The sequence below is a fragment of the Zingiber officinale genome, chromosome 5A (genome assembly GCF_018446385.1).
Source record: "Zingiber officinale cultivar Zhangliang chromosome 5A, Zo_v1.1, whole genome shotgun sequence".
In the NCBI taxonomy this organism is placed as follows: Eukaryota; Viridiplantae; Streptophyta; class Magnoliopsida; order Zingiberales; family Zingiberaceae; genus Zingiber; species Zingiber officinale.
In genome coordinates this window covers 108,091,899-108,119,207 of record NC_055994.1, presented here as the reverse complement: position 1 = coordinate 108,119,207, position 27,309 = coordinate 108,091,899, and the positions used below count along the sequence as shown (strand labels likewise).

At 37.0% G+C, this 27,309-nt stretch overlaps 2 protein-coding genes across 2 annotated transcripts; one reads left to right on the top strand and one right to left on the bottom strand.

Moving 5' to 3' along the window:
* Positions 1 to 16,994: 16,994 nt before the first annotated feature.
* Positions 16,995 to 22,419, top strand: LOC121981353 (protein EFFECTOR OF TRANSCRIPTION 2-like). The gene is made up of 3 exons (XM_042533821.1): positions 16,995 to 17,151; positions 20,223 to 20,594; positions 21,068 to 22,419. The coding sequence occupies exons 1-3, from the start codon at positions 17,068 to 17,070 to the stop codon at positions 22,064 to 22,066; spliced, it is 1,455 nt and encodes a 484-aa protein (XP_042389755.1). The 5' UTR covers positions 16,995 to 17,067; the 3' UTR covers positions 22,067 to 22,419.
* Positions 22,420 to 22,717: 298 nt separating this feature from the next.
* On the bottom strand, positions 22,718 to 27,004 carry LOC121981352 (bZIP transcription factor 39-like). Its single transcript, XM_042533820.1, has 2 exons — positions 25,519 to 27,004; positions 22,718 to 23,217 (listed from the first exon to the last, which is right to left on the bottom strand). Exons 1-2 carry the CDS (start codon positions 26,951 to 26,953, stop codon positions 22,760 to 22,762), a joined length of 1,893 nt encoding a protein of 630 aa, XP_042389754.1. The 5' UTR covers positions 26,954 to 27,004; the 3' UTR covers positions 22,718 to 22,759.
* Between the last annotated feature and the right edge of the window lie 305 nt (positions 27,005 to 27,309).

Genomic DNA, 27,309 nt, shown 5'->3' with positions numbered 1-27,309 from the left:
CTTGAGTTATCGGCTGAAAATGCCGCTTTGTTTAAAGTGATCATCAACTGTCTTTTCCCCATTGCCACTCGTGCCCTAGCCACTCTACGACCGCCTCATATGTTTGCTCTCTACGCCATTCGTCATTCCCTTGACATCAACATCACTCTGAATATCTTTCATTGCATCATCCATTTCACCCAGCCCGTGCAGCAGACGATACATATGCCTTTCGGGCATCTTATCACAGATTGGCTGGCGTCCCAGAAGGTTGATGTCTCCAGGGGACGTTTGGAGCACATGACCGTGGCTTATTCTCGGATTTCTTCACGCTCTTTCAAGAAGTTGGGTCTGATTGGTGGCCCAGCTGGAGTTAGATGGATCGATGGCCGTGCTTTTGGGGAGGGACCCCGAGCTCGCCACAGGGGGGAGGCACAGGCCTTGGCTCCTGCGGAGGATGAGGCTGAGGAGGAGTTCCATGGGCCAGCTTCTCCGAGTTTTGAGGAGACGGTTTCCACTCGCCTTGAGGAGCTGACCCTGGAGGTAGCCAGCCTGCGTACCACGATGGATACCGTGGTCCAGCAGCAGACTTCGATGCAGGCGACTATGACTTCGATGCAGCGGACTCTGGATACACTAGTGGACTTAGTGGGTTCGTGGGTGACGGTTCACCCGTCTCAGTCTGGTCCATCCACCGCCCCTGTTCCTCCTGCTGAGGATGCCCCTGATCCTGACTCTGCGGCGGTTCCTACTCCGGCTACTACGTCCGCTCCAGCTGCTGATCCTGATCCCACCCCTCCTGGAGACGAGCTTATCGAGTTTTATGTTCCTATATGATGTATTTTTATCTTGTTGTATGGATGATTGTTCTGGGGTCCTTTTTGTGAACTCTCTTTTATTTTGAATGTATGATATACTTTTATGCTACGCTCTCCTTTTGATTCTACATTTCAGTGTTGTTCTGTTTTGTTGATATATGTGTGTTTTAGGGGGAGCATTCCTTGGATTTATCGTATTTGCTTTGTGCACTTATTGAGGGGGAGTTATTTGCTTTTGATTTTTGACAAAGGGGGAGATCTATGTTGAAGTTCATGCTTATTGCTTATGCCTATCGTAGTAAATTAAAATCAAGCTTACTGCAATTATGCAATTATTATTTCAGTAAGCTACAATCATTATTTATCATTGTATTGGAAATTAGCCTAAACTTAAATAGATTATCAAACATCAAAAAGGGGGAGATTGTTGGTGCAATCATGCCCTGGAAGTTTCAATGTGTTGACAATTATTTAAGTTTAGGTTAATACGGTGGAACTAACATGCATTGTGAGTTTGCAGGAGGAGTTTCTTGCAGGTCAGAAGACCAGATGCAAGAGAAGACCAAGAAGGTCGAGGACTGGATTCTTGGCAAAAAGAGTTCTTGCAGGTCAGAAGACCAGATGCAAGGCAAGAGAAGTCCAAGAAGGTCGGGGACCGGATTCTTGGCAAGAGAAGCTCCTGCAAGTCACAAGATTATGTGTGTGATAGGCTCACTGTCAGAGATCGATTGGAAAATCGATTCAGACATGGCTGTGCGGCAAATTGCCTCTGAATCGATCAGCCGATCGATTGAAGGTAAGGCAATCGATTAGCTGATCGATTGGTAAAGTTCTGCGCAGCACAGAATGCGTCTGGATCGATCAGCCGATCGATTCAAGGTACTGAATCGATCGGCCGATCGATCCGTGAACATTCTGTGCGAAGCACAGAATCGTTCTGAATCGATCAGCCGATCGATTCAAGGGATTGAATCGATCGGCCGATCGATCCGTGAACATTCTGTGCGAAGCACAGAATCACTCTGAATCGATCAGCCGATCGATTCAAGAAGCTGCGATTTCATGAGCAAGCGGCTGAATCGATTCAAACGCTGCCTCCAATCGATCCAAGTCAAATAAAAGAATCTGCACCGTTGATCTTGACGCGATGGCTTCCAACGGATAGTTGTGAATCGATTGGAATATGACTTCAATCGATCCACGGCGACGGCGGCGTGAGAAACGGCCAGTTTTCTCAACGTATAAAACACGGAAAGAAACGGGAAAACAAGCACAACAAAACATATACTGTTCCATTGCTCTCCAAGCCTTTTGAAAGCTCTCAAGTGATAAAGATTCAAAGCAAAGGGTTTAAGCTCCTCTCTACTACGTACTGAAATCTCACCTGCAAAGAAGAAGCTGGTTAAATCTTGTAATCCTTCTCTACTTCTTCTTTGTAGCGTTTGTGATATCTATTTTGAAGAAAAGGGAGAGGTGTATTTCTGTTAAGGTTTCTCCACCTTCGGTGTGATTCCGAGAAGGAGGGTTTTCGATAGTGAAAGAGTGTGAGTGGTGTGGATCCTTGGATTAGTCACCTCCTTGAGGAGGTGGATACCAAGTAAATACCGGTGTTAGCATTGCCTTCAGATTTCCGCTGTGCAAAACAAAGTTGGTCAGCAAAAGAAGTGAGCCATTCACCCCCCCTCCTCTAGCTCAACCGATCCTAACACTTGCAACTCCAGAATACCACTAGAACTGAAATGGGTCCAATCAGAGGTGTCTAGGTCCATCAGTGGGTTTTGACCAAAACCCACTGATGGCCCTCCCCTACTTGGATTTACATGAAATCAAGTCCCCTGTGAAGGTCTTGGTGGGGAGATGGTATATATGGTGTCAAACATAATTTATACACCATGGATTAGAAGGTATGGCTCCGTGCCAGTTGGCATGGAACAGTGCACAGCTTTTCTTTTCTACCCTATGGAAGGTGACTTTTAAAATTGATCTTATTTTATTTTTTTGATCAGGCCCCTGTTAGAATGTTTGGAGATTATATTAGGGGGAGATAGAATAATGCTTTATTAAATGATACTCATATCAGGCCCACGTTGGGCCTGATATCCAAGCATATCAGGCCCAACGTAGGCTGATTTATATTGTTTTTTCCCAGCACCTATAGATATATAAATAATGATTTGCCAGCAGATTTGGAGTCCTTGCAAATCCAGAATACCACTATAGCTGAAATGAGTCCAATCAGAGGTGTCAAGGTCCACAAGTGGGTTTTGACCAAAACCCACTGATGGCCCTCTCCTACTTGGATCTACATGAAATCAAGTCCCCTGTGAAGGTCTACCTGGGAAGATGGTATATCTGGTGTCAAAACATATTTATACCCCATTTCAATGACCGAGAACTGCTGTCCTATCTTATTTTGCAAGGATTACTACAATCCCTTTGTGCGTGTTTTAACACATCTATATTTCAATACATATTTACGTGACTTTGAAATTACGAACCCCTTCCTGTTGAATTGAAATGTATCGCATTTTTATTTGACACAATGGAGATATGGTGTGAAGTATTATTTCTGCCTTGCAGGTGATGGTTTACACTTCTCATACCTACCATAAAATTGTAACACAAACTAAATACTCCATAAACGTATATTACAGAAACATCACTTTTAACAACTGTTTTTCTTACAAACCTATTTATGTACTTCATACAAAACATATGCCTCAACTCCTCCAATTTACAATTCAGTCAAGATCCAGGGGCAAGCGGCATTCTACAGGTCCTCCGATTATGGCCCAGTTGTTTGCACCTGCTGTATTTGATTTTTACCTTCCCATTATGTTTCGACTCGATCCTTGCCTTCTTTCGCCTACCAGGCTGCACAAGGCTACGGGGACATAGCACTATAATGTTGTTGACTCCCCTAGGCCAAAATTCCTTGCTTCGACAGGGGTAAATACGATCCATGTATGTCATTTTCCAATTATGTGAATGAAAATAATGCTCACAATATGGGAGTGTATCCATGTTTCGGTGAATTATGACGACATTTGCATGTGAGCAAGGCAATCCTGAAATTTGAAACTCCCCAAAGTTACAATATTTCCTCTCCAAATCAACAATGTATGAAGCACCCCATGTCTCTACTTCCATTTCGGATTGAGAGTAGGGATGGACTTTATATCGTCTAGCTTTCTCCCTCCTTGATTGCATTTCTGTTGGTTGCTACTCGGAAAACCTAGAGGTTCCACTGTACAAAAATTTTGTACAAAGGTCTGAACCTTTTCCTAGCTACCATGTGTTCTTTTAAATTAAATTTTGGATCGCCTGCGGAACTTAACACGTTTGATCCAAAACTTAATCTATTCGTTCTTTTAGGTTTTGACTTGGGTCTCCTGCGGAACTTAACACGTTCGACCCAAATCACCTTAAGTTATTAATTCCATTAAATATTAATTTCCATAATTGGTTCCCAGTACTGACGTGGCGAGGCACATGGCCTTCTTGGATATGGGAGCAACCACCACCGACTAGACAAAACCTTTTATGGAAAGCTAATATTTAATTTCCTAAAATAACTTTAGGTTAACCGAAAAGAACAATCAAATCACAAGGGAAAAAAAAACAAAAGAACACTATCGAAAACAAATTTGAAACTCTAGAATCGTATGCCTCTTGTATTTAGTATTATTTCCAAAAATAACTAGTATGATGCGGAAACAAAAATTACTAGTTATACCTTTTAGAAAGACCTCTTGATCTTCTACCGTATTCCTCTTCTAACCTCGGACGTTGTGTGGGCAACGATCTTCCGAGATGAGAACCACCAAGCACCTTCTTCTTCCTTACAAGTTTCGGCCATCAAAACTTCTCCTAGGATGAAGAGGTTCGGCCACCACCACCATGCTCCAAGGGATGCTAGAAAAGAGGCTTCTTTTCTCTCCTTCTTCTCCTTATTAGATCCGGCCACCAAAGCTATCTCCACCATGAGAAGGTTTCGGCCACACAAAGGAGAGGAGAGGAAAGAAAGGGCCGGCCACACCCAAGGAGAAAAGAGAGGAAAAATAGAATAGAGTCGTTAGCATTGAAGCCTCCTTTACCCCCTCTTTTATAATCCTTGATCTTGGCAAATAAGGAAAATTTAATAAAAACTTCCTTAATTATTTTGCCATTGAAAGGGAAAATTTATTTAATTAAAATAATTTTCTCTTTTCAAATTATAATGGCCGGCCACTCTTCTCCCCAAAACAAGGAGAGTTTTAATTAAAACAAAAATTAAAACTTCCTAATTTGTTTCTAGAAATTTATAAAAATTTCTCCAATAATTTTAATCCCTTCATGATTGGTTAATAAAAAGAAATTTTATAAATTAAAATCTTTCTTTTAAACATGTGGATAATTTCCAAAAAGGAAAGTTATCTCTAAAAATTAAAATCTCCTTTCAATCTACAAATAAGGAAAGATATTAAATCTTTTCTTAAACTTTTGTAGAAACTAATAAAAGAGAATTTTTAATTTTTAAACTTTCTTTTAAATCATGAATATAATTAAAAGGAAAGTTTTTACCAAAATTAAAATCAACCTTTTAATCTACAAATAAAGAAAGAGATTTTAACTCTTCTCTTAATCTTTTGTAGAATCTTATAAAAAGAAGGATTTAAATTTTTAAACTCTCTTTTAAATTATATTATCCACATAAGAAAAATTTTAAAATTAAAATTCCTTTTTATTTTAATAGGGTCGGCCACATGAATTCACCCATGAACATACCCATGGCCGGCCCTAGCTTGGTCTCCAAGCTAGCTTGGCCGACCCCTATAGGATGGGTAAGAAAGTGGGTATAGGTGGGTATAGTACTCTATAATTAAGAGGCTACGATAGGGACCGAGACGAGGAATTGGTTTTGGTCTCCCGATGAAATTAAGCATCCCGTGTTCGCCCCGAACACACAACTTAATTTCATCAATAATAATTCATTCCACTAAAGAACTATTATTGAACTACCGCACCAATCCCAAATTACATTTTGGGCTCCTTCTTATTATGAGTGTGTTAGTCTCCCTGTGTTTAAGATAACAAATGTCCACTAATTAAGTAAGTTACTGACAACTCACTTAATTAATATATAGCTCCAAGAGTAGTACCACTCAACTTCATTGTCATGTCGGACTAAGTCCACCTGCAGGGTTTAACATGACAATCCTTATGAGCTCCTCTTGGGGACATTCTCAACCTAAATCACTAGGACACAGTTTCCTTCTATAATCAACAACACACACTATAAGTGATATCATTTCCCAACTTATCGGGCTTATTGATTCATCGAACTAAATCTCACCCATTGATAAATTAAAGAAATAAATATCAAATATATGTGCTTGTTATTATATTAGGATTAAGAGCACACACTTCCATAATAACTGAGGTCTTTGTTCCTTCATAAAGTCAGTATAAAAGGAACGATCTCAAATGGTCCTACTCAATACACTCTAAGTGTACTAGTGTAATTATATAGTTAAGATAAATTAATACCTAATTACACTACGACCTTCCAATGGTTTGTTCCTTTCCATCTTGGTCGTGAGCTACTGTTTATAATTTATAAGGAACCGATAACATGATCTTCTGTGTGTGACACCACACACCATGTTATCTACAATATAAATTAATTGAACAACTACATTTATCATAAATGTAGACATTTGACCAATGTGATTCTTATTTCTAGATAAATGTTTATACCAAAAGCTAGGCTTTTTAGTATACATCCTAACAATCTCCCACTTATACTAAAAGACTAAGCTGCTATATCTGCTGCCATACATCTGATTCCTAACCCTTCAACATGCCCATCAAAAGCTCTTGCCTTAAGGACCTCAGTAAAAGGATCTATAGGTCATTATCTGATGCAATCTAGGCGGCAACAACTTCTCCTCGTTTATACGATTTCTCGTATTGGGTGGTACTTGCGCTCTATTGTGTTTACTTGCCTTATAGACTTATGGTTTCTTCGAGTTTGCTACTGCACCAACATTATTACAATAAATTATAATAATCTTTGGACAAACCAAAAATTATATCTAAGTCTATCTTGAGGTTATTGAGTCTTTCAGCTTTTATGGCTACCTCAGAGGCTTGCCATATACTAAGCTTCTATGGTGGAGTCCAGAAAAACACCTATGTTTATCACTCTTCCATAGTTATGACTTTACCTCCTAAAGTAAACACAAAACCCCAAGGTTGACTTATTATTGTCCCTATCCGATTGGAAATCAAAATCCATGCAACCCACAAGGACCAAATTAACTGTCTTGTAAGCTAGCATATAATCTCTAGTGCCTCTAAGGTACTTCAATATATGCTTTACTGCAATCCACTGTCCTTGTCCAGGGTTACTTTGATATCTGCTAACTATGCCCTTGGCAAAACAGATTTCTGATCTCATGCATAGCATGCATTAGGCTTCCAATAGCCGAAGCATAAAGAACTGTCTTTATTTCCTTTATCTCCTTTGATGTCTACAGAGACATATCTTTAGATAAAGTTACTCCATCCTGAAAAGGTAAGAAACCTTTCTTGAAGTTTTGCATGCTTAAAACGAGCAAGGATTTTTCTGATATATGAAGCTTGAGATAAGTAAAATATTCTTTTCTTGCGATCACTTATTACTTTGATCTCAAGAATATATACATTCTCCCAAGTCATTTATATCGAATTGTTTGGACAACCATACCCTTACTTCTGACAACATTTTGATATTGTTTCCAACTACCAAAAATGTTATCTACGTATAGTACAAGAAATACCACCACGCTTCCATCACACCTTTTGTATACCAAGACTTATCCGGTTACTAAATCCATACATCTGGATTACTTTGATAAACCGGATGTTCCAAGACCTTGAAGCTTTGCCTCAGTCCATAAACTGATTGAGCTTGCACACAAGATGCTCTTAGCCCTTTGCAATGAACCCTTCTGGTTGCTTTATATGGATGCTTTCTTCAAGACTTCCATTAAGGAATGCTGTCTTGACATCCACTTGCCAAATAGATAAAAGAATCTGGATAGACTTAAGCATGGCTATCAGTGAAAAAGTTTCCTTTTTCATCAAGCCTTACTTTGAAAGTTACTACCTTCCTGTCTATCCCTCTTTTCCTATTATAGACCTTTTTACACCCAACGGCTTTTACACCATTTGGTGATTCTACAAGCTTCCAGATTTTATTAGAATATATATATTCTAATTCTGTTATTCATTACTCTTTGCCAAGATGTTGCATCTTTATCTTGGAGTGCTTCATCATATGACCAGAGATCAGGTTCATGTCCTCCAGGGATCGAGTCCAAAAACTCTCCCAAAACGTGAACCTATTTAGGTTGCCTAACAACCCTCCCACTACGACAAGGCACTTTCTGCAATTGTGTATTATTTGTGATACGTGTTGCAGTTTTCTTGTGGTATCTCATCTTGTACAGTTGGTACTAGGTTAGACATATCCTTTATTATTTCCTTAAGAACAAATTTACTTATGAGCACGTGGTTCATTATATAGTCCTTTTCTAAAAATCGGTCATTGATACTAACAATGACCTTCTGATTTTTAAGACTATAAACCTACTTTCATTTCTCTAGGATAACCCACAAACAAGTGAATTCCTGTCCAACTTATCATTGTCTCTCTTCAGCATATGTGTTGGACTACCCGAATCCGAATATGCTTCAAAATAGGATTACGCCTATTCAACAATTCTATATGAGTAGAGAGTTCTGACTTTGGAAGGTACTATGTTCACTTCCGTTTCCAGAGTATATCCTTAAAATGAATTTGGTAAAATAACTCATCATCAATCTACTTATTTCCATAAGAGTCCTATACCTTCTTTCTACTACACCATTCTGTAGAGGTGTACCAGGTGCAGTTAGTTTGGATTGAATCCCTACTTCTGATAAGTGACTCCTAAATTCTCCCAAGAGGTACTTGCCACTATGATCTCACCATAGTGTCTTTTTACTTTGTTGTTTCTCCACATCAGCCTAGTACTTTTTTGAACTAATCAAAGTACTTAGTCTTGCGGTACATTAAGTAAATTTATTTGTATCTTAAATAGTTGTCTATAAAATAGACGAAATATTCAATACTACCTCTTGTCTGGATAGGATCACACAAATCAGAATGAACCAATTTCAACATATCTTTGACTCCATACCCCTTAGACTTAAAAGCTTCTTGGTTATTTTTCCTTCCAAGTAAGACTCACAGGTTGGAAAGATTTCCACTACTAATAAACCCAAAAGTTCATCAGCTACCAATGAATCCTACTCAAGTTAATATAACCTAGCCTTAGATGCCAAAGATATAATTGGTTTATTTCCGAAGGTTACTTTCTCTTAAAGTTAGAAGATGTGTTACTAATTTCCATTTGTTGCATCGTGAGAGTTATTGGATTTATAAATTGCCAACCAACGTACCAGAACAGATAACTTCCCTCTTTTTCTTAATAACAACTTTGTTATTAAAAGAGGCAGAATATCAAGTTCTTTGAATAGTTTAGAAACTGAAAACTAGTTCTTTCTAAACTTGGTGCGTAAAGACAATTACTCAAAAATCCATGTTTTATTCTTATCAAAAGATAAACATCTCCCACTGCAACAGCTACCATTTTTATAATAGTGCCCATGTGGACGGTGTTTTAATTTTCATTTAGTTGCCGGGTTTCCTGGAACCCTGTAATGAATTGCGGACATGATTAATGGCATCTGTATCTACACTCCAGGTTCTGGTAGATAACACCACTAAACATGTTTCAACTAATGAATTAAATACACCTATGTTGTTCTTAGCTCTAAGAAGACAGTCTACCTTAATGTCCAAGTCCTATTCCAATCATTACAATTGGGACTACTAAGCCTTTTCTATAGTATGACTACTAGGGGATTGACAAATATTTAAATCCTAAGAATCACAAAAATATTTGGTCAAGATCAACTCCTTAAAAATCCCCATGAATTTTGTATGCCACGATAGTGTGGACGTATACAAAATTGAAGAGTAGATTTTATTCATTAATTTTATTATCTCGTCATCTTTACTTTATGACAAATAAAATTAATAGTTGATCTGTCTTTGATCAAATATTTGGTCAAAAACTTTTGAATTAAAAAAAATATTGATTCCTCAAACAATATTATTTAAATTCACCAACACCTCAAAACACCGTGAATTTTGCATGCCACGTTAGTGTGGACGTATACAAATTCAACATTTGTAAAAGGAGGGTTTTAACCCATTAATTTTATTATCTTGTCAACCTAACTTTTTGACAAATAAAATTAATAGTTGGTATCATTTGGTCACACAAATAATAGCAGTGACTCCGATGGGGAGGATACTATTAGATGTGTCTAAGTGTATACCATTACTTGACACTAAGTCCATTAATAAGATTATGCCCCTTCCGTTGGGGAAGATCACACGCTCTTAATTAACTTCCTATAGTCATCTAAAAATGGAAGTCTGTTCTAGTGATCCACAAACAAGCTCATCCGTTATGGAGGAAGGCACTCAGAGCCAACGCGCAAGCTTGTTTGCATCACTTACAAACCAGTAATGGAGACCATGGGATTTACTTAAAAATCCCTCTCCCACTTAGTTATTTATAAATGAGGAATTTTAACTATGCTAGCCTACTAAATATGTAAACTAACATGCACACACAGCACAATATAAAAGAAATAAATAGAAAATCTAATTTTCAACTATTATGGCTTTTATCTCTTGTTGTCCTCCGTGTGTTGTCATCCCAAGCTGCTGCCATATTTGGCCACTGCCACCGGGTCTAGCTGTCGCATCCATCTTGCTCCTAGTTCCGCTGCACCTCTGGTCCTTAGAAGGTTTCACGCTTTGCAAGATTCGATCCGCGACATAAATAGAATTTTACATTTTGATCCTATATTCCTCGAAGGAATGTACATGTAAACTAGATCGAACATAAAATAAAATTTACATCCATCGATCCTATATTCCATAAAAGGAATGTACATGTAACTAGATCAAAAATAAAATCCTAATAAAACTAAATACAGCTCCTGTTGTATTTTATAATACAATCATGCACACACAATAAAATGCCCTTGACATGTCCAAGGGTCCAATCACACACATAATAACTATAAGCCATAATAGTTGGATCCTGCATCCACAAAGTTAGCACATCCTACTATTATCCTGCCTAAATTATGTATGACATGTGCATAATTAAACTAATACCAAATACACAGAGGCAAAACCCTAGCTCTGATACCAATTGTTGGTTGCTACTCGGAAAACCTAGAGGTTCCACTGTACAAAAATTTTGTACAAAGGTCTGAACCTTTTCCTAGCTACCATGTGTTCTTTTAAATTAAATTTTGGATCGCCTGCGGAACTTAACACGTTTGATCCAAAACTTAATCTATTCATTCTTTTAGGTTTTGACTTGGGTCTCCTGCGGAACTTAACACGTTCGACCCAAATCACCTTAAGTTATTAATTCCATTAAATATTAATTTCCATAATTGGTTCCCAGTATTGACGTGGCGAGGCACATGACCTTCTTGGATATGGGAGCAACCACCACCGACTAGACAAAACCTTTTATGGAAAGCTAATATTTAATTTCCTAAAATAACTTTAGGTTAACCGAAAAGAACAATCAAATCACAAGGAAAAAAACAAAAGAACACTATATCGAAAACAAATTCGAAACTCTAGAATCGTATGCCTCTTGTATTTAGTATTATTTCCAAAAATAACTAGTATGATGCGGAAACAAAATTACTAGTTATACCTTTTAGAAAGACCTCTTGATCTTCTACCGTATTCCTCTTCTAACCTCGGACGTTGTGTGGGCAACGATCTTCCGAGATGAGAACCACCAAGCACCTTCTTCTTCCTTACAAGTTTCGGCCATCAAAACTTCTCCTAGGATGAAGAGGTTCGGCCACCACTACCATGCTCCAAGGGATGCTAGAAAAGAGGCTTCTTTTCTCTCCTTCTTCTCCTTCTTAGATCCGGCCACCAAAGCTATCTCCACCATGAGAAGGTTTCGGCCACACAAAGGAGAGGAGAGGAAAGAAAGGGCCGGCCACACCCAAGGAGAAAAGAGAGGAAAAATAGAATAGAGTCGTTAGCATTGAAGCCTCCTCTACCCCTCTTTTATAATCCTTGATCTTGGCAAATAAGGAAAATTTAATAAAACTTCCTTAATTATTTTGCCATTTAAAAGGAAAATTTATTTAATTAAAATAATTTTCTCTTTTCAAATTATAATGGCCGCCTCTTCTCCCCAAAACAAGGAGAGTTTTAATTAAAACAAAATTAAAACTTCCTAATTTGTTTCTAGAAATTTATAAAATTTCTCCAATAATTTTAATCCCTTCATGATTGGTTAATAAAAGAAATTTTATAAATTAAAATCTTTCTTTAAACATGTGGATAATTTCCAAAAAGGAAAGTTATCTCTAAAAATTAAAATCTCCTTTCAATCTACAAATAAGGAAAGATATTAAATCTTTTCTTAAACTTTTGTAGAAACTAATAAAAGAGAATTTTTAATTTTTAAACTTTCTTTTAAATCATGAATATAATTAAAAGGAAAGTTTTTACCAAAATTAAAATCAACCTTTTAATCTACAAATAAAGAAAGAGATTTTAACTCTTCTCTTAATCTTTTGTAGAATCTTATAAAAAGAAGGATTTAAATTTTTAAACTCTCTTTTAAATTATATTATCCACATAAGAAAAATTTTAAAATTAAAATTCCTTTTTATTTTAATAGGGTCGGCCACATGAATTCACCCATGAACATACCCATGGCCGGCCCTAGCTTGGTCTCCAAGCTAGCTTGGCCGGCCCCTATAGGATGGGTAAGAAAGTGGGTATAGGTGGGTATAGTACTCTATAATTAAGAGGATACGATAGGGACCGAGACGAGGAATTAGTTTTGGTCTCCCGATGAAATTAAGCATCCCGTGTTCGCCCCGAACACACAACTTAATTTCATCAATAATAATTCATTCCACTAAAGAACTATTATTGAACTACCGCACCAATCCCAAATTACATTTTGGGCTCCTTCTTATTATGAGTGTGTTAGTCTCCCTGTGTTTAAGATAACAAATGTCCACTAATTAAGTAAGTTACTGACAACTCACTTAATTAATATATAGCTCCAAGAGTAGTACCACTCAACTTCATTGTCATGTCGGACTAAGTCCACCTGCAGGGTTTAACATGACAATCCTTATGAGCTCCTCTTGGGGACATTCTCAACCTAAATCACTAGGACACAGTTTCCTTCTATAATCAACAACACACACTATAAGTGATATCATTTCCCAACTTATCGGGCTTATTGATTCATCGAACTAAATCTCACCCATTGATAAATTAAAGAAATAAATATCAAATATATGTGCTTGTTATTATATTAGGATTAAGAGCACACACTTCCATAATAACTGAGGTCTTTGTTCCTTCATAAAGTCAGTATAAAAGGAACGATCTCAAATGGTCCTACTCAATACACTCTAAGTGTACTAGTGTAATTATATAGTTAAGATAAATTAATACCTAATTACACTACGACCTTCCAATGGTTTGTTCCTTTCCATCTTGGTCGTGAGCTACTGTTTATAATTTATAAGGAACCGATAACATGATCTTCTGTGTGTGACACCACACACCATGTTATCTACAATATAAATTAATTGAACAACTACATTTATCATAAATGTAGACATTTGACCAATGTGATTCTTATTTCTAGATAAATGTTTATACCAAAAGCTAGGCTTTTTAGTATACATCCTAACAATTTCTTTGGTAGCATGAGGTGTCAACGTTACATACCATTTCGACGCTTCCTCCTTACGGTTAAAGAACCATTGAGCTACCTTTCTTCTGGTATTATCAATTAACCTGTTTATCGGAAGTTCACGCGTCTCCTTGAACAAAGCATTTAAACTCTCTACACAATTGGTGGTTAGCATTGTGTACCTTCTGCCACTAAAGTGTGCATTAGCCCATCTTTTAGGGTCAATGTTCTGAAGCCACTTATGAGCATCTGGATGTTTTTCAAGCATGGACTGCATTATGAGATCATATTGTAGTGTTGTGTTTGCTCGAGCAGCTACCCAAAACAACCCTAAACCTGATCTACTGTAGTATCTGTTACCATATTGCAAGACATGTGGTGGCAACAAAAAGCATGATGGGCAGTAGGGTAGACTTTCCTAACTGCTGCTATAATGCCACGATCTCTATCTGATACTATACTCATTGACTCTGGATCAACATTAAAGAATCTCTTCGTATGATCCAGAAACCACTCCCGTGCCGACCCACATTCAACTTCAACGATTCCAAATGCTACTGGGAGGACATTGTCATTAGCATCTATTGATGTAGCCATCAACAACACACCCGGATATTTGCCTCTTAGGTGTGTGGCATCAATTCCAATTAATTTACGCATATAAGACCTGAATACTCTTCTACAAGCTCCAAAACCCCAAAAACAGAGTTGGAACTGATTATCCCCATTCCTGTGTAGTGCAACATAGGTTTCAGGATCCTTGACTCTTAACTCACGCAGATATAGTGGAAGATCTTTATATGCTTGATCATAATCTCCAACAACTTTCTTCATCGCTTTCTCTCGAGCTATGTAAGCTTTTCTGTAGGATATGGTCACTCCGAACCTGGCTTTTATATATGCTATAATCATACTTGGCTTGTATTGTTCATTAGCAAGAAATTGCTCTTCAACAAAAGAAGCTACAAAGGATGAAGAGCATGCTTGATGATCAGCACTTTCCCTAATGGTGCCACATTGGTGTTCCTTTATATATTTCGTAACAATGAACTCGACACCCCCCTGGCAACTACTCTCCACTTACACGGTTGATTGAAGCAGACATCTTTTACTTTATTTTTCCGAGTGTCAACTGGGTTATATCTCATATGTTTAACCATGGCATGCTTCACAAGTTCATTCTTAAACTCTTGTCGAGACTGAAATATCTGTCCTACAAAAAATTCATGCTGATCTGTTGCCTCTTCAATTGGCCTTTGGAGCAATCGAGAATTTAGAATATATGGATCATCAGCTATTGGGAACTCCTCCTCTAAGTCACTGTACTGCTCTTGAGATATTTCATATTGTTCAATCTGCATATCATCAGCAAAGAATTCTTGTACATCTGTATTGCATTGCATTTCCTCTCCATTTCGGTTATAATACCCTTCCTCCTCACTCCAACTAGGCTCATAGTAATCAACAAGTGTTGCACACGGGTTCAGAACCTCATCTTCTTGAATACTAGCTTCTTCATTTAGATCAAATGTGAAATTACTGCTTATATTTCTATTTTTGTTATGCACACAACTATACTGTGAAGATGATGGAATATTTGTTCTGGATACTTTTCCTACATTATCTGCATGTCCAATACTAGAATTTGCATCAAGAGTATTCTATATCTCAGATAGAATTTCGTCAGTTATATGATCATCCCTGATAAATAAATTACAAACTCTTTTAGTAAATTTGCAACTACATAATCTTTTTCTGTAGTTAAATTGTAATTTTGCTCAAACTAAGAAGGGTCTGATGTAAAAGCAAAGTTTTAACCACATAACACGTTATCGATATCAGGCCCCTTTTGAAGCAGATACTTCTTGTAAACTAGGACCACCACTGACTAAACTCTAAACCATAAATAAACAATTTTTAGCCAAACTTAACTATCAACGTCAAAAACTAACATGACTTAAATTGATTAAGTCTTCTATTACATCATAATTCAGGTGTTGTTGAATATTATTCCCCACACAACCAAAATTAACCATAAAACCACTTTTTGCTGCCACCCTTCACACACAAATAGTGTAATTTTTATTTACCTTCACTACCCTATTTTACAGTAAAAAAATCCATACATACATGTCTAAATATTTAAATGTGTGCTTCTACTAATTTCCCTCTTGCAAAAAGTTTGTCCTTCTCGGCTGACCTTCTTAACTTAATTTGTCCTTGGTCTCCTCTAGCAACTCTTACGCAATTATGCCATAAACCTAACTGGTCTATTGCAATCCCGTCAACCACCACGAGCAGTAAAGACAAGCGCAGGGTTCATATTTCTTTTTTCTTTCAAGTTTATAACACCACACAGAGGGATGGAGGGAGAGAGACGGTGAGAAGACGTGCATCCGAATCACAAATTATTTTTCTATTCTAATTTCGGCTTGGATCTTTGGAAAAATGTGTTTGAAAAAGGCGGTTGCCAGGTTAGCCAGAGGGGTAATCTGGGAATTGATTTTGGTAAACTCCGCCTTTTGATAAATACAAAACTGTGATGTGCTTTTTAGTACATACATTAAACCTAGTACGTCTTTTGATAAATTGTCGTTTTATTATTGAATGATTTATCACATTAATTAATGATAATTTCTTTGGGCTGGGTAAGTTCCATTGGCATAAAATTATTAATAAATTTATTTTCAAAGAGCTTCACATCTTTGACTCTATTTAAATCAAATGATTTCTACTTTAAAAGTCAAAAATTAATGTATTGTCATTTGAGTCAAATTTTAAATATGAATAGATTAATGCCCTAAAAGTTAGTTTATCCATATTCTTTTTTAAAAATGATTAGAATAATCATATAATAATTTTGATCAAAATTACTTGATAAATAAAATTATTAGATGGATCTAACCGTTTTTAATCAAAATTAATATACGATAAATTTTGATTAAAATTTTTATATTTTTTTCATAATTTAATCACAGAATCTATGCCACTTTTCTCTACATTATTTTTAAAAGAATTACTTATATATTTCTAATTTATAGTTTTTAAAAATTATTTTTTATAAAATTATATATTTTTTTTATCTAAACCGTCATTTTAAAATTATTTTTTTTAAAAAAATTATATATATATATTTTTATCAAAACTGTCAAAACCGTCTTTTAAAAATTATTTTAAAAATATATAATTTTTTTTTATCAAAACCGTCACAACCGTCAAAATCGTCTCCTCTTTTAATTCACCATTTTGTGGACGATGGATAAGGTTGCAACGATATGTTTAGATGGAAAAATTTAGTGAAAATAAGCAAGTGGACCCCGCTTTCCTTTCAGATAAACCACAGAACAGGAAGTACCCGAGGCCGCTGCTGGATCCATGGCAAACAAAAGAGGGGAGACGCCACGACGATATGGGAGATGCCGGCGATGATTTTTCCCCCCAAGCTCAGAAGGGAGGAGTGCGACCGCACCAAGCACGACTCCATCTTCTCCCCTTGGAAGGTACACTTGCGTTCTTCGCGTTCCCCTTTTTCTTTCATCTTCGTCGCCCCTTCCTCCCTCGGATCCGCTAGATTTTACGGGTTCAAGACGACGTTTGTCCCCTGAAAACGATTTGTGCAAGGTATAGAGTAGATGAACTGGCGTGTCATATTACGATTACAATAAATGTTATGCACTCCAAAAAGCGGGAAAAGTAAGATCTGAACATATCTACGAAATCGATATTGTTTTAGTGGTTATTTTTCTTGTTTTTAGTTGTTTCGTTAAGTTCTAGAGAGTTTCCGATGGATTCTATGATGCTATTTTTTTTTTGTTTGCCCTAAACCCGATTTGCTCTGGAGTAGCAGTAGAACGCCATTCTTGCAAAGAGCTTGTTATGGTGGCGCCCTCTTTAGGGCATGGGTTGTACTGTGAAAATGATTGTGAGATTCGATTCGTGTTTGATTGGTCCTTTCGCCCATTTAAACTTTTTGTTTTAATTTCATAACAAAACTTGTTTGGTTGGTTAATTTATTTGAACTAAGATCTCGAAATGTGAAAAGATTGAGAAAGTTAAGATTTAAGTATGACATTGATCGGCGATGGAATTTGAATTGGTTGATTCTCTCTCTGATCAGTTCGTTCCATTTGGTTCTTCAATTTCTTCTTGAATGAAAGGAAATAGAACTGTGTTGACTGTTGAGTCATCTACCGAAAGGAAAAAAGGACGGCACGAGGAATGAAGGTGAAAAAAATATTACAACTTTATTTGTCAAACATAAAATAGAAAGAAAATATAAATAAAAAATAAATTTAAGGAGAAAATAATTTTAAACTTTTTAAAGCTTAGATCTGAAAATGGTTCTCTGTGAAAGTGAGTTTTCGTTCAAATTGGATAGAAGCAATATAAAGAAAAAGTAAACAAAGATATTCTAATCATCTCCTTCTGTCATACTTTTTTTTTCCCAAAGAAATGAAGGAAACATCTTATTTCCTTTCTAATTTCTTTTCTCGTAGGAAACATGCCTAGTGTTTAAGGAGAAGTAAAGTCTATCCTATTCAAACTTAGTATGAGTATTTGATAAAGGTGTGATCTAAGTATCCAACAAGACTATTTTCAAGCATATTTTGATGTAATAAATAGAGATCTCAAGTGTCTACTTGCAGTCTGGTGTATGAAGAGTCAAGTTTTAGAGGTTAAAGTGAGGTTGAAGGAGTTTTATATAAATGGTGCATACAATGACTTATCTTGGTTTCTCTATACTTTTGGTTTTATATTTTTTATTCTATCGGATAGGACTCTCTTAAGGATTAGATCAAAGCACGTTATATTGCTTATATCCTATTATTATGTTTGTTGTGTTTGCTATCTTGTTGTATTGAAATTATTTTGTTTCTTGCAAATAATGTGTTTGTCTCTAATTTGAGAAATGAAGATTCTTCCATTTGAGCTTTATAGTAGGTCATAGGATGACTTTCTCATGCTAGGTGTGCCACTTTAGATCTATGAAAGGGGGTTCATGATAGATGATTATGAAATCTATTTATCTATGTTATTGATCCACTGACTTTATTGATAATGTTGATTCCAAGAAGTGGTTCTTGAATGGTATCAACCAAGGTTGTGGAATTTGAGATCCTATGTAGGAACAATGCGGCTTATAGGAATTGAAGGATCGAGTATGGCATTTTACTGCATCATGCATAATAGACAACAACATATATTTGTTTGTCTTTTATCCATACCTATGATTCATAACTAACTTAGGTGCTCAGTGCCCGTTGATCCTTAAATTTCCTATATTGGATATTTTAGGTCTTTATGTTCCTGAAGTTTATTAGCTTTAGTGGTTGAATTTCCTTGAGTTCATATTTCTTTACCTCTTTTTTCTCCATGTTCTTGGTCTTTGATGAGTATTTGTTTCGTTATGTTGAGAGATAATATCAATATTTTTTCTTATATTTCAACTTACTCCTCATTGGGTAATATGGTAGTGTGCAATAATGCTTGCAACATTTGTTGTGTGTGTGTCTCTTGTATGGTTATCGTTGAATTCACATTTTTTGTCTTTTGGTGTTCTACAAAATATTATTTCATAAATGACAAAACAATTGACACAAGGTTCATCATCCTTTTATGTGAAAAATTGCTTCTTTCTTCATGATAATCATTGATGGTGTTGAGGGTGAAATGTAAAACTCAATTATTTGGCAAAAAGTATCTACACTTTTGAAGATCATGAGTTTCCTAGGCTTTGGGTGTGCCATGTGACACACTCGAAGCAAAGAACCTTGGGCTACCATGTTCATTATCTTCTTTTTCTGCATCTCGTGATGAAGCAAAAACAGTATGTTTCAAAATTTTGAGCGAGAGGTCAGTGGTGTATTGGTTACCCTCTGATACAATTTCCTCTTGTTTGCATCTAATTGATGTTATGGGCTCAGGATAATCCTAAACCTTATCCATCGCAAGTGAGGATGTCATGTTTCACAATTTTTTTTTTCTGGTGGCATAGTGCAGCTGATCATGCTAGTTGAAAATTTATACTGAGAAAAGATCTCTATATCACATAATTGCAATACACAATCAATCTCAGTATCTTCTTATGAAAATGGATAATTTACAAATCTTCTTTGTTTGGTATACAAACTTTCTATTTTTTAAAAATAATATTTAATAGTTAAAAAAAATATTTAGACATTTTGACGTATTTATAAATTTATTGGAGATGAATAACATGATAAATTTTTTTTTTTTTTTATTTTCAATGATTTTATTCTATGAAAATTGCAAATTAAAAATAGAAAATCTTCAGTTACCAAACAAATGCTTGTATCTGATCATTTAGCTACATTTTGCTGTCAGTTTTTACTTGAATTTCAATTCTTCTGAAAGATATCTGAGAATTACCAATAGTAGTACAGTTTCTATAAAACTCAAAGAAGAGCTTTGTTTTATCTCCTCTAGAATGAATGCACTTAATATGAGTTTGTATTTCATTTATAACCACACAAAGAGCAAGCACATGTGCATATCATAATATGATGGTCCTTATTTTATGCAATATATAATATGCTTGTCCATCTGTCAGGTTCTTATTGGATCATCTGATTGGAATGATTATTCCTTGGGCAAAGATGGGGTGACGAGATACAGAACCCACAACCTTCCTGCTAATTGTGCGTGTCCTGGACTTTATGAACTAGGGATTATTGCAGCTTTTACCAATGAAATCCATAAGACCAGGCAACATGCTTTAAGTAAAGTTGTTGTTGTGTATCTTGGCCAAGCTGATAATGTTCGAACAAGGCTGCAACAGTATGGACGTGCAGGATCTCATTTGGATCATGGATGTTCAGTTACTAGTTCAAGGAAAATTGAAATTCCTGAACTTAAAACAGGCCCTGGTTTATTTAAAGAGATCTTCTCAATGGGCTTTTCCATTGTGTTTAGATGGGCTCCAGTAAGTGAATTTTTATTTTGCATATAATAAACTTCATATATTACTAAGAAAATCAATCACCATTGAGTTTCACTATGAAAGACATGAAGAAATCATAAACAAGTTTTGGAAACAGTTGCCTTCTATAGTTGTTCTAGGAGCATTTTTTTCTGTTATGTTGTCCATAAACACAACAGAAAGAACCTTTTAAAAGTTCTGGGATGTTGTCCATTCACTTGAACTTCCTCCAAAAAACAACAATGTATTTGATAAATCCAATTATAGTAGCTTTAGGAATCTTCCTGGCTGATATTTAGATGTCCATATTACCACCAATAGGCAATTTGATTTATTACTTTACTCCTAAATTAGGCCCTTAGTTTTCTTTATTAACATATCTCATATTGAATCCAACATTCTCATTTAAATTTTTGCATATATTTTAAGAAAATTCCTTTTCTTTGTTCTTAAGCTAAGTCTCCTTACATGTGCAGGTGAGCGACAAAAAGGAAGCAATGGAGATGGAGAGGAGGCTACTTGAAGTCTTTGATTATGCATGGAACACGATTTGGAATGGCACTTGTCGACGTGAAGACATCTTAAAGTTAGACAAGGGGTTATCCAATTCAAATGTTGGTTTCTGGAAGAGACTTTTATCTAGTAAGAAATTAGGGATCAAGATTGCTCCAGACTTGCCACTTCTTGAAGACGAATCAGAAAATAAGAGAGGTTTTCTCCCTCAAATTCTCAATCTTGTGAAATCTTGGCTCCAGTCAGTTAAACACGATGATAAACTTCATCAAGATGAAGTAATTTGTGGAGTTGCTATTGGTTATGGCTCTATTTGTAAGAACAAGCCTGTTCCAGGAAGAAAAAGGTGTTCAAATCATAAAGGAAAGAGGATTACTGGAATCAGTCATGTAACTAGCAGAGACAACATAATGGCAGAGGATGAGTCATCTGCATCCAATAATAAACTTTCAAATCCACTTGGAAGTGAATTTGAGCCTGAAATTATTCAAGAAACATGTCTCTTTGGTGAGGAATATGATACTTGTGGCATGATATGCAGAGATGGATCAATTTGTCAGAACATGCCTGTTCAAGGAAGAAAAAGATGTGAACTGCACAAAGGGCAGACGATCACTACCCAAAAGTTGTCCACTGGAAGAGCTGACCGGTCTGTGGAAGGAACACATATATACAACCTGGAATTTGCTATTTGTGGAGTGGTCTCTGGTGATGGATTAGTTTGTAGGAGTAAACCGGCTCCAGGAAGAAAAAGGTGTGGATTGCACAAAGGCCAGAGGATCACTACACGGCTTAAGTCATTGACTAGCACGGAACATCCATCCAAATTTGGCGATGAAGTGAACATTTGCGGTGTGGATATTGGCAATGAGCTTGTTTGCAAGAGGAAGCCTGTTGAAGGAAGGAAAAGGTGCGAGGAGCACAAAGGAATGAGGATAAAACCCTCGAAAAGCTCAACATAAATATCAACAATATCTGAAGTTTGTGGTGTCAGTCTGCATGATGACGAATTAGCCGGTGCCAGGAAGGAAGAGATGTGCATTGCACAAAGGTAGACAGACGGGTCTGCTAGTCATCTAAAATAAAAGGAATTTGATGTCTTTCTTCAATAATAAGTTAATAACCTTGTGAAACCTATGTTGTATGAATAAACGATGTCAAGCCAACCATCACTTGAATTTGACTCTCAAGTTGATTGCAACTCCATTGTCATCTTTCAGTTTGCTTGGTGCTTGTTTGAAGGACATTTGTAAGCAACTGAATAAACAAGGCTGTTGGACCATATTGTTTTATTTAGTTATTTTTTAATATTTAATTCAATTTTGTTTATTGTTTTTTGATAAGATATAATATGCAGTGCAGTGCAGGTTACAAATAATATACTTATTGTAATTAATATTATTAAAATTTAGTTAGTAACTAATTGATAGTTAATTACTTCATATTATATTTACTAACGAGGATTCTATGACATGGCCCTCTAGAAAAAACAATTAGTAGGGTTTCTGCGACTATAGCACAAGTGGTGAGGTGTTTCTAACAAAGAAAAACAACATAGTAATCATACCACTTCTCTGTAATTATACCCTGTCAACAACTTTACACGCTGAAAAGACTCCTAATTCTGTAGTTTCTATTCCATACAATTGATCGTTTTACAAGACAGGGACAGAGGTTTTAAAGGGCAGAACACATGAATATGTTACATATTTAACACTATCCAGAAGCACTACAACAAAAATACGAGATATCGATTTTGGAGAGATCATCCCCTCACCATCCCCAATTCCGGCTTCTTTAGGATCAGCGAGTACAGAAACCACAATGGAGGTAACTGGTTTGTCGCCACCAAAGTTGCTTCCTTCGGACGGCTTTCTGAATTGTTGTGTGTCATTTGGGACAGTTGCATTTAGTGGAGCTGGTTCAGTGTACTTCATCCTCCTACTCTTTATTGCCGTTTGACGACCAGGCGCAGAAGTGAAATTCTCAGAAGTGTTATCCATTGATGTAGCATTTACAATTGAAGTTGTTGGGATAATGCCGCCACTTGATGATGTTGGTGAGATATCAAACTGGAACACCTCCGTGCACAGTCCAGAATTTAGAAGCGGGCCTGCCATAGTAAAGTGCCACACGTCAAAGATGAATGCTTTGCGATACAATAGAAATGAAAAACTGATGCAGTGAGCAAAGGACAATTCTTTAACGTTCAAAGAAATATCAATATACACCCCTATATATATATGATATATACATATATTGGGAATTGATAGTCTGCACACCCATGGTGCGCGACACCCATGGGAGACTGAGTGCACTCCGGACGACCCACGCACTCGGTCGCCCACAGTGGGTGTGCAGCAGTGCAGGGTATCAAATCAGTACATATATTATTTATATTTGTATTTGTTTGCAGTGCAGTAGTCTCATAATGAAAATGACTATAATAATTCATGAATTGAACACAAAGGGGCCTTTTTAACTTAGTGGTAACACCATGGTAAGGTGTAAGTCGTCGGTTCAAATCTGATAGGATCTTTTTCCACTAAACGAAAGTTTTAGTCTGTTTTCAGTGTGGAATAGAGATATTCTTTTTATTTATAAAAAGCAAATGGTAATCACCATTATAATGACTAATATGTTCCAGAATTTCAGAAGACCAAATGGATTCTGTACAAGTAACTAGATCCAAATGGACATTATGTGAAATTCTGCAGGGTGCTAGAGAATCTGTAAACAAATTACTTTTTCATTTCCAACAATTACTAGTTTTAGTAAACCCAATCAGTTAACCAAAGGCAATGTTCAAGGAAGAATTCTCGCAAAAAAGGTAGAATGTGGGTGAACATCGTAGAAAACCAAAGGAATGCCACATAACAAAGTCGTTCATCAATGTGCACCAAAACCAGCCAATAAAGGTATTGATATGCAAAATCACCATATATAAGTATAAGATTAAGTGGCTACACTCTAGCACTCCATGCGAAACTCTAAGTTGAGGTGCACATAAAACTAATAATTGACAACTTAATAAGTTACTACAACATATTTCATCACTCCAATTGCCCTTTTGAAATTCTCATAGCTTACAGTAATGTGATCACTTTTGTTCATCAGAAGGTGCTTTAAGATTGTCACAAAAGGAAATAGTGCAAGTCAACATCTGCTAGCTTTCTACATGTGAGCATACACTGCTTTGACCATTACAACTTGGATTTGGAGACACGTTATACTGATGGCAATTGAAAAATCTTGCATGATTAGATATTTCACTCATTCAGGATGATTCAATCACGAGCATTTGACAATAACAGAGTAACAGTACTCTCTAAACTTAAATTTTCTTCGGTACCTTAAAATTCATTTTAAATATAGATGAGGACATAATAGGAGATAGAATCTAATGGTGTAAGAGAATCCATATAGCCCACTCTATTTTGTGGGATAAAGGCTTAATTGTTGTTGTACCCAAGCATATCATCTCCAAATCACACTGAGATATTTTGTGTAACTTAGGACTACTTTGAAAAGTAAAACCAAATCATAGAACGGTTAGGACCTAAACAACATGGAATATCTATGCAGTAGTTGTAAATATGGACAACTTTGTCAATCCTAAAATATATCTTATCCAAGTGGCAGAGATATCATTGGTTAACTTGTGATTGCTTTGTCAAGTAAATCCAACTTTGGGATGATTAGAGCTTCAACAACAATGATACATCTATGCACTATGAGCTGCAGTGCGAGATCCCTTGGATGGAAACTGAACAACAAAATGGTAGGAATGGCCGTTCAAAATTTTCAAATCTGAGACTGAAAAATAAAATAAAAAACTAAACTTGACTTAGTTTTGTTTCAAAAAATACAATAGGCTTTCGTTTTAGTTCTGGATAAAGGTAAACTTATAAATAATAATAAAAAAAAAGAGTAAATAAAGATAGATATCTGCATATATCTGTTATAGCATGGGCAATGAGTAAATAAATGTGTGTGCAGACAACATATGTAACATCAAGCAAGGAATGGGTGGCTAAAGGATCCTCCAAGATAGTTTTCAATACTATACCCTAAAGGACCTTTTAAAAAAAGCTTTGGCCAAAGATTCATCCTGTTAACAACCACAAACATCAAAAACCTATCATTTAAGTAAAGTTGTTTCACCTCTTTATTTTTCCCTCCACTTACACATAGTTTCAATCATTTTTAGCATGGAGTATAACAAAACCGCTTTCTACAGCAGTTCTTATTGTTTTTTAGTTCATCCTCTTCTTGAAAACACACATTGGTAACGCTAATGCTCCAACAAACTATAAACATGATATCAGTTCAAGAAAATCTACAGCAATGTGAAGCATTTGTATAACTCAAGGATCAGACAACTACATAAAAGAACTAGTAAGTATACTCATACCTGCCATTCCTTCGCGGAACCATTGTGACACTGGACCATCAACAGAAGTCTCTTTGAAGTTATTGCCATATCTTTTGTCAGGAAGAGAACGATCAACTTCCCTTTCAAAATTGGGGACGGCCAGTGCTGACATCGTATCGCCAGCAACAGCCAAGGATGTTCCTTTACTTTCTTTGACGGAGCATTTTTCCTTTGCTTGGGCCATTGCCTTCTCACCAGCAAGCACAGAATGGATTATCAAATTGCCATCGATCTTCACAAGTTTTCCATTTCTTGGCACATAAAGCAACGCTGGTAGTGTATCACTGGAATTCTGTCTGGCTGCATTTGAAATTGAACCAGTGGAAGGCAATGGCCCACCATTATGTACCTGAATTACTCTACTTCCATCTTTCTCCAAACGGGTACTTCTAGTGGAAAGTCCAACTTCATTACGACCACTGACGTCAAGAACCTTTCCTATAGAACCATTAAGAATTCTTCTTTCGACGTTATCTATTTCATTTCTAGTTCCTTGGTACCAGAGATGTATTTCAGGCACAAGTCCACATACCACAACAACAAACAACAACAACCCCAAAAGGCTCACGCTAGCAACCTTCTTAGTCTTGCTCCTCGTCTTCTTGGATTTAGCAGATGCAGGTTGATGTGGCTTCAGTTTCGGAATTGGAACTAATGGGACCTGAGACCCTTGCGGTCTCCAACCATACCCGGGAAGCCAGGACAAATGCATAGGAGGGATTGCCCCAACTGGAGGATAAACAGCTGGGCCAGTGCCGCCCCCACCACCCAACTGCTGCCGCAGGGTTGTATTCTCAGCCATGACATACGAGATCTTCGCGTTCAATTGATTGATCATCGACTGCATCGACTTAACCTTGTCCTCCAGCTCCTCGACGTACTTCTTCTTTCTCTGCCTGGAGAGCTGTGCGCTCTCACGATTCCGCATCATCCTCTCTTTTTTCTTATCCTCCTCCTCGTCCTCCGTCATGCCCGATCGCTGTAACTTGTTAAAAGTCGCATCAAAACATCCTTCCACCCGATCTGTTTTCCTCTTCAAGATCTTCGCCGCCTCCACCTTCACGCCCTTATCCACGACGCCCGATTCCTGGGACGAGTTTCCCGAATAGGGCGAGGCGGGGTGGGAACCATTCGACTCGTGGGGAAAATCGAAGCTCTGGTGATGGAGAGGGGGAGGGGAGGAGGAAGATAATACATTCCCAGATCCACCACCGGAGAACGGATCCGGCAGATCGTCGGGAGCGTGGGACGGCTGGTTGTCAGTTGATTGGAGGAAATCGTCGACGGAGAAATCCCAGTCGAAGACCAGATCGAGGTCGAAATCATCGTAGGGGCGAGGCGCGAGGGGATCGCAGGGCAGGTCGAACACAGGAGGAGGATGGTCGGAGAGATCGAGAGGCGAGGATTCCGCCATGGCTTCGCTCGCCTGATTAGGGCGAGAAAGGGCAAAAGAATAAGCCGTGAACGACGGATGGTTCGGGAGTAGGATTTGTAAACAAATCAAGCCAAGTCGAGACGAGTTTTGAGGTGTTCAAACTTGTTTGATAAGATAATCACATGCTTACTCGGATGCTACGATTTATCTCCTTCATGATAACCTTGGGTCGGGTACGGCGGGGCGCTGGGGGCAAGCATTTCGTCTTTTGCAACAATTGTTTGATAAGATAACCGAGCCGAGCCTAGCCGAACTTAAAATGAACCAAGCTTTTGAAATAAGTGTTCAAGCTTGGCTTGGTTTATTTTTTATGAGCTTGAGCTTATTTGAAACTT

Excerpts from the sequence above, each read along its gene's own strand:
- LOC121981353 (XM_042533821.1), top strand. The coding sequence starts at position 17,068 with ATGCCGGCGATGATTTTTCCCCCCAAGCTCAGAAGGGAGGAGTGCGAC. Across the intron at positions 17,152-20,222 it reads CCATCTTCTCCCCTTGGAAG|GTTCTTATTGGATCATCTGA; the intron begins GTACACTTGCGT and ends TCCATCTGTCAG. Across the intron at positions 20,595-21,067 it reads TTGTGTTTAGATGGGCTCCA|GTGAGCGACAAAAAGGAAGC; the intron begins GTAAGTGAATTT and ends TTACATGTGCAG.
- LOC121981352 (XM_042533820.1), bottom strand. The coding sequence starts at position 26,953 with ATGGCGGAATCCTCGCCTCTCGATCTCTCCGACCATCCTCCTCCTGTG. Across the intron at positions 23,218-25,518 it reads GTTCCGCGAAGGAATGGCAG|GCCCGCTTCTAAATTCTGGA; the intron begins GTATGAGTATAC and ends TTACTATGGCAG.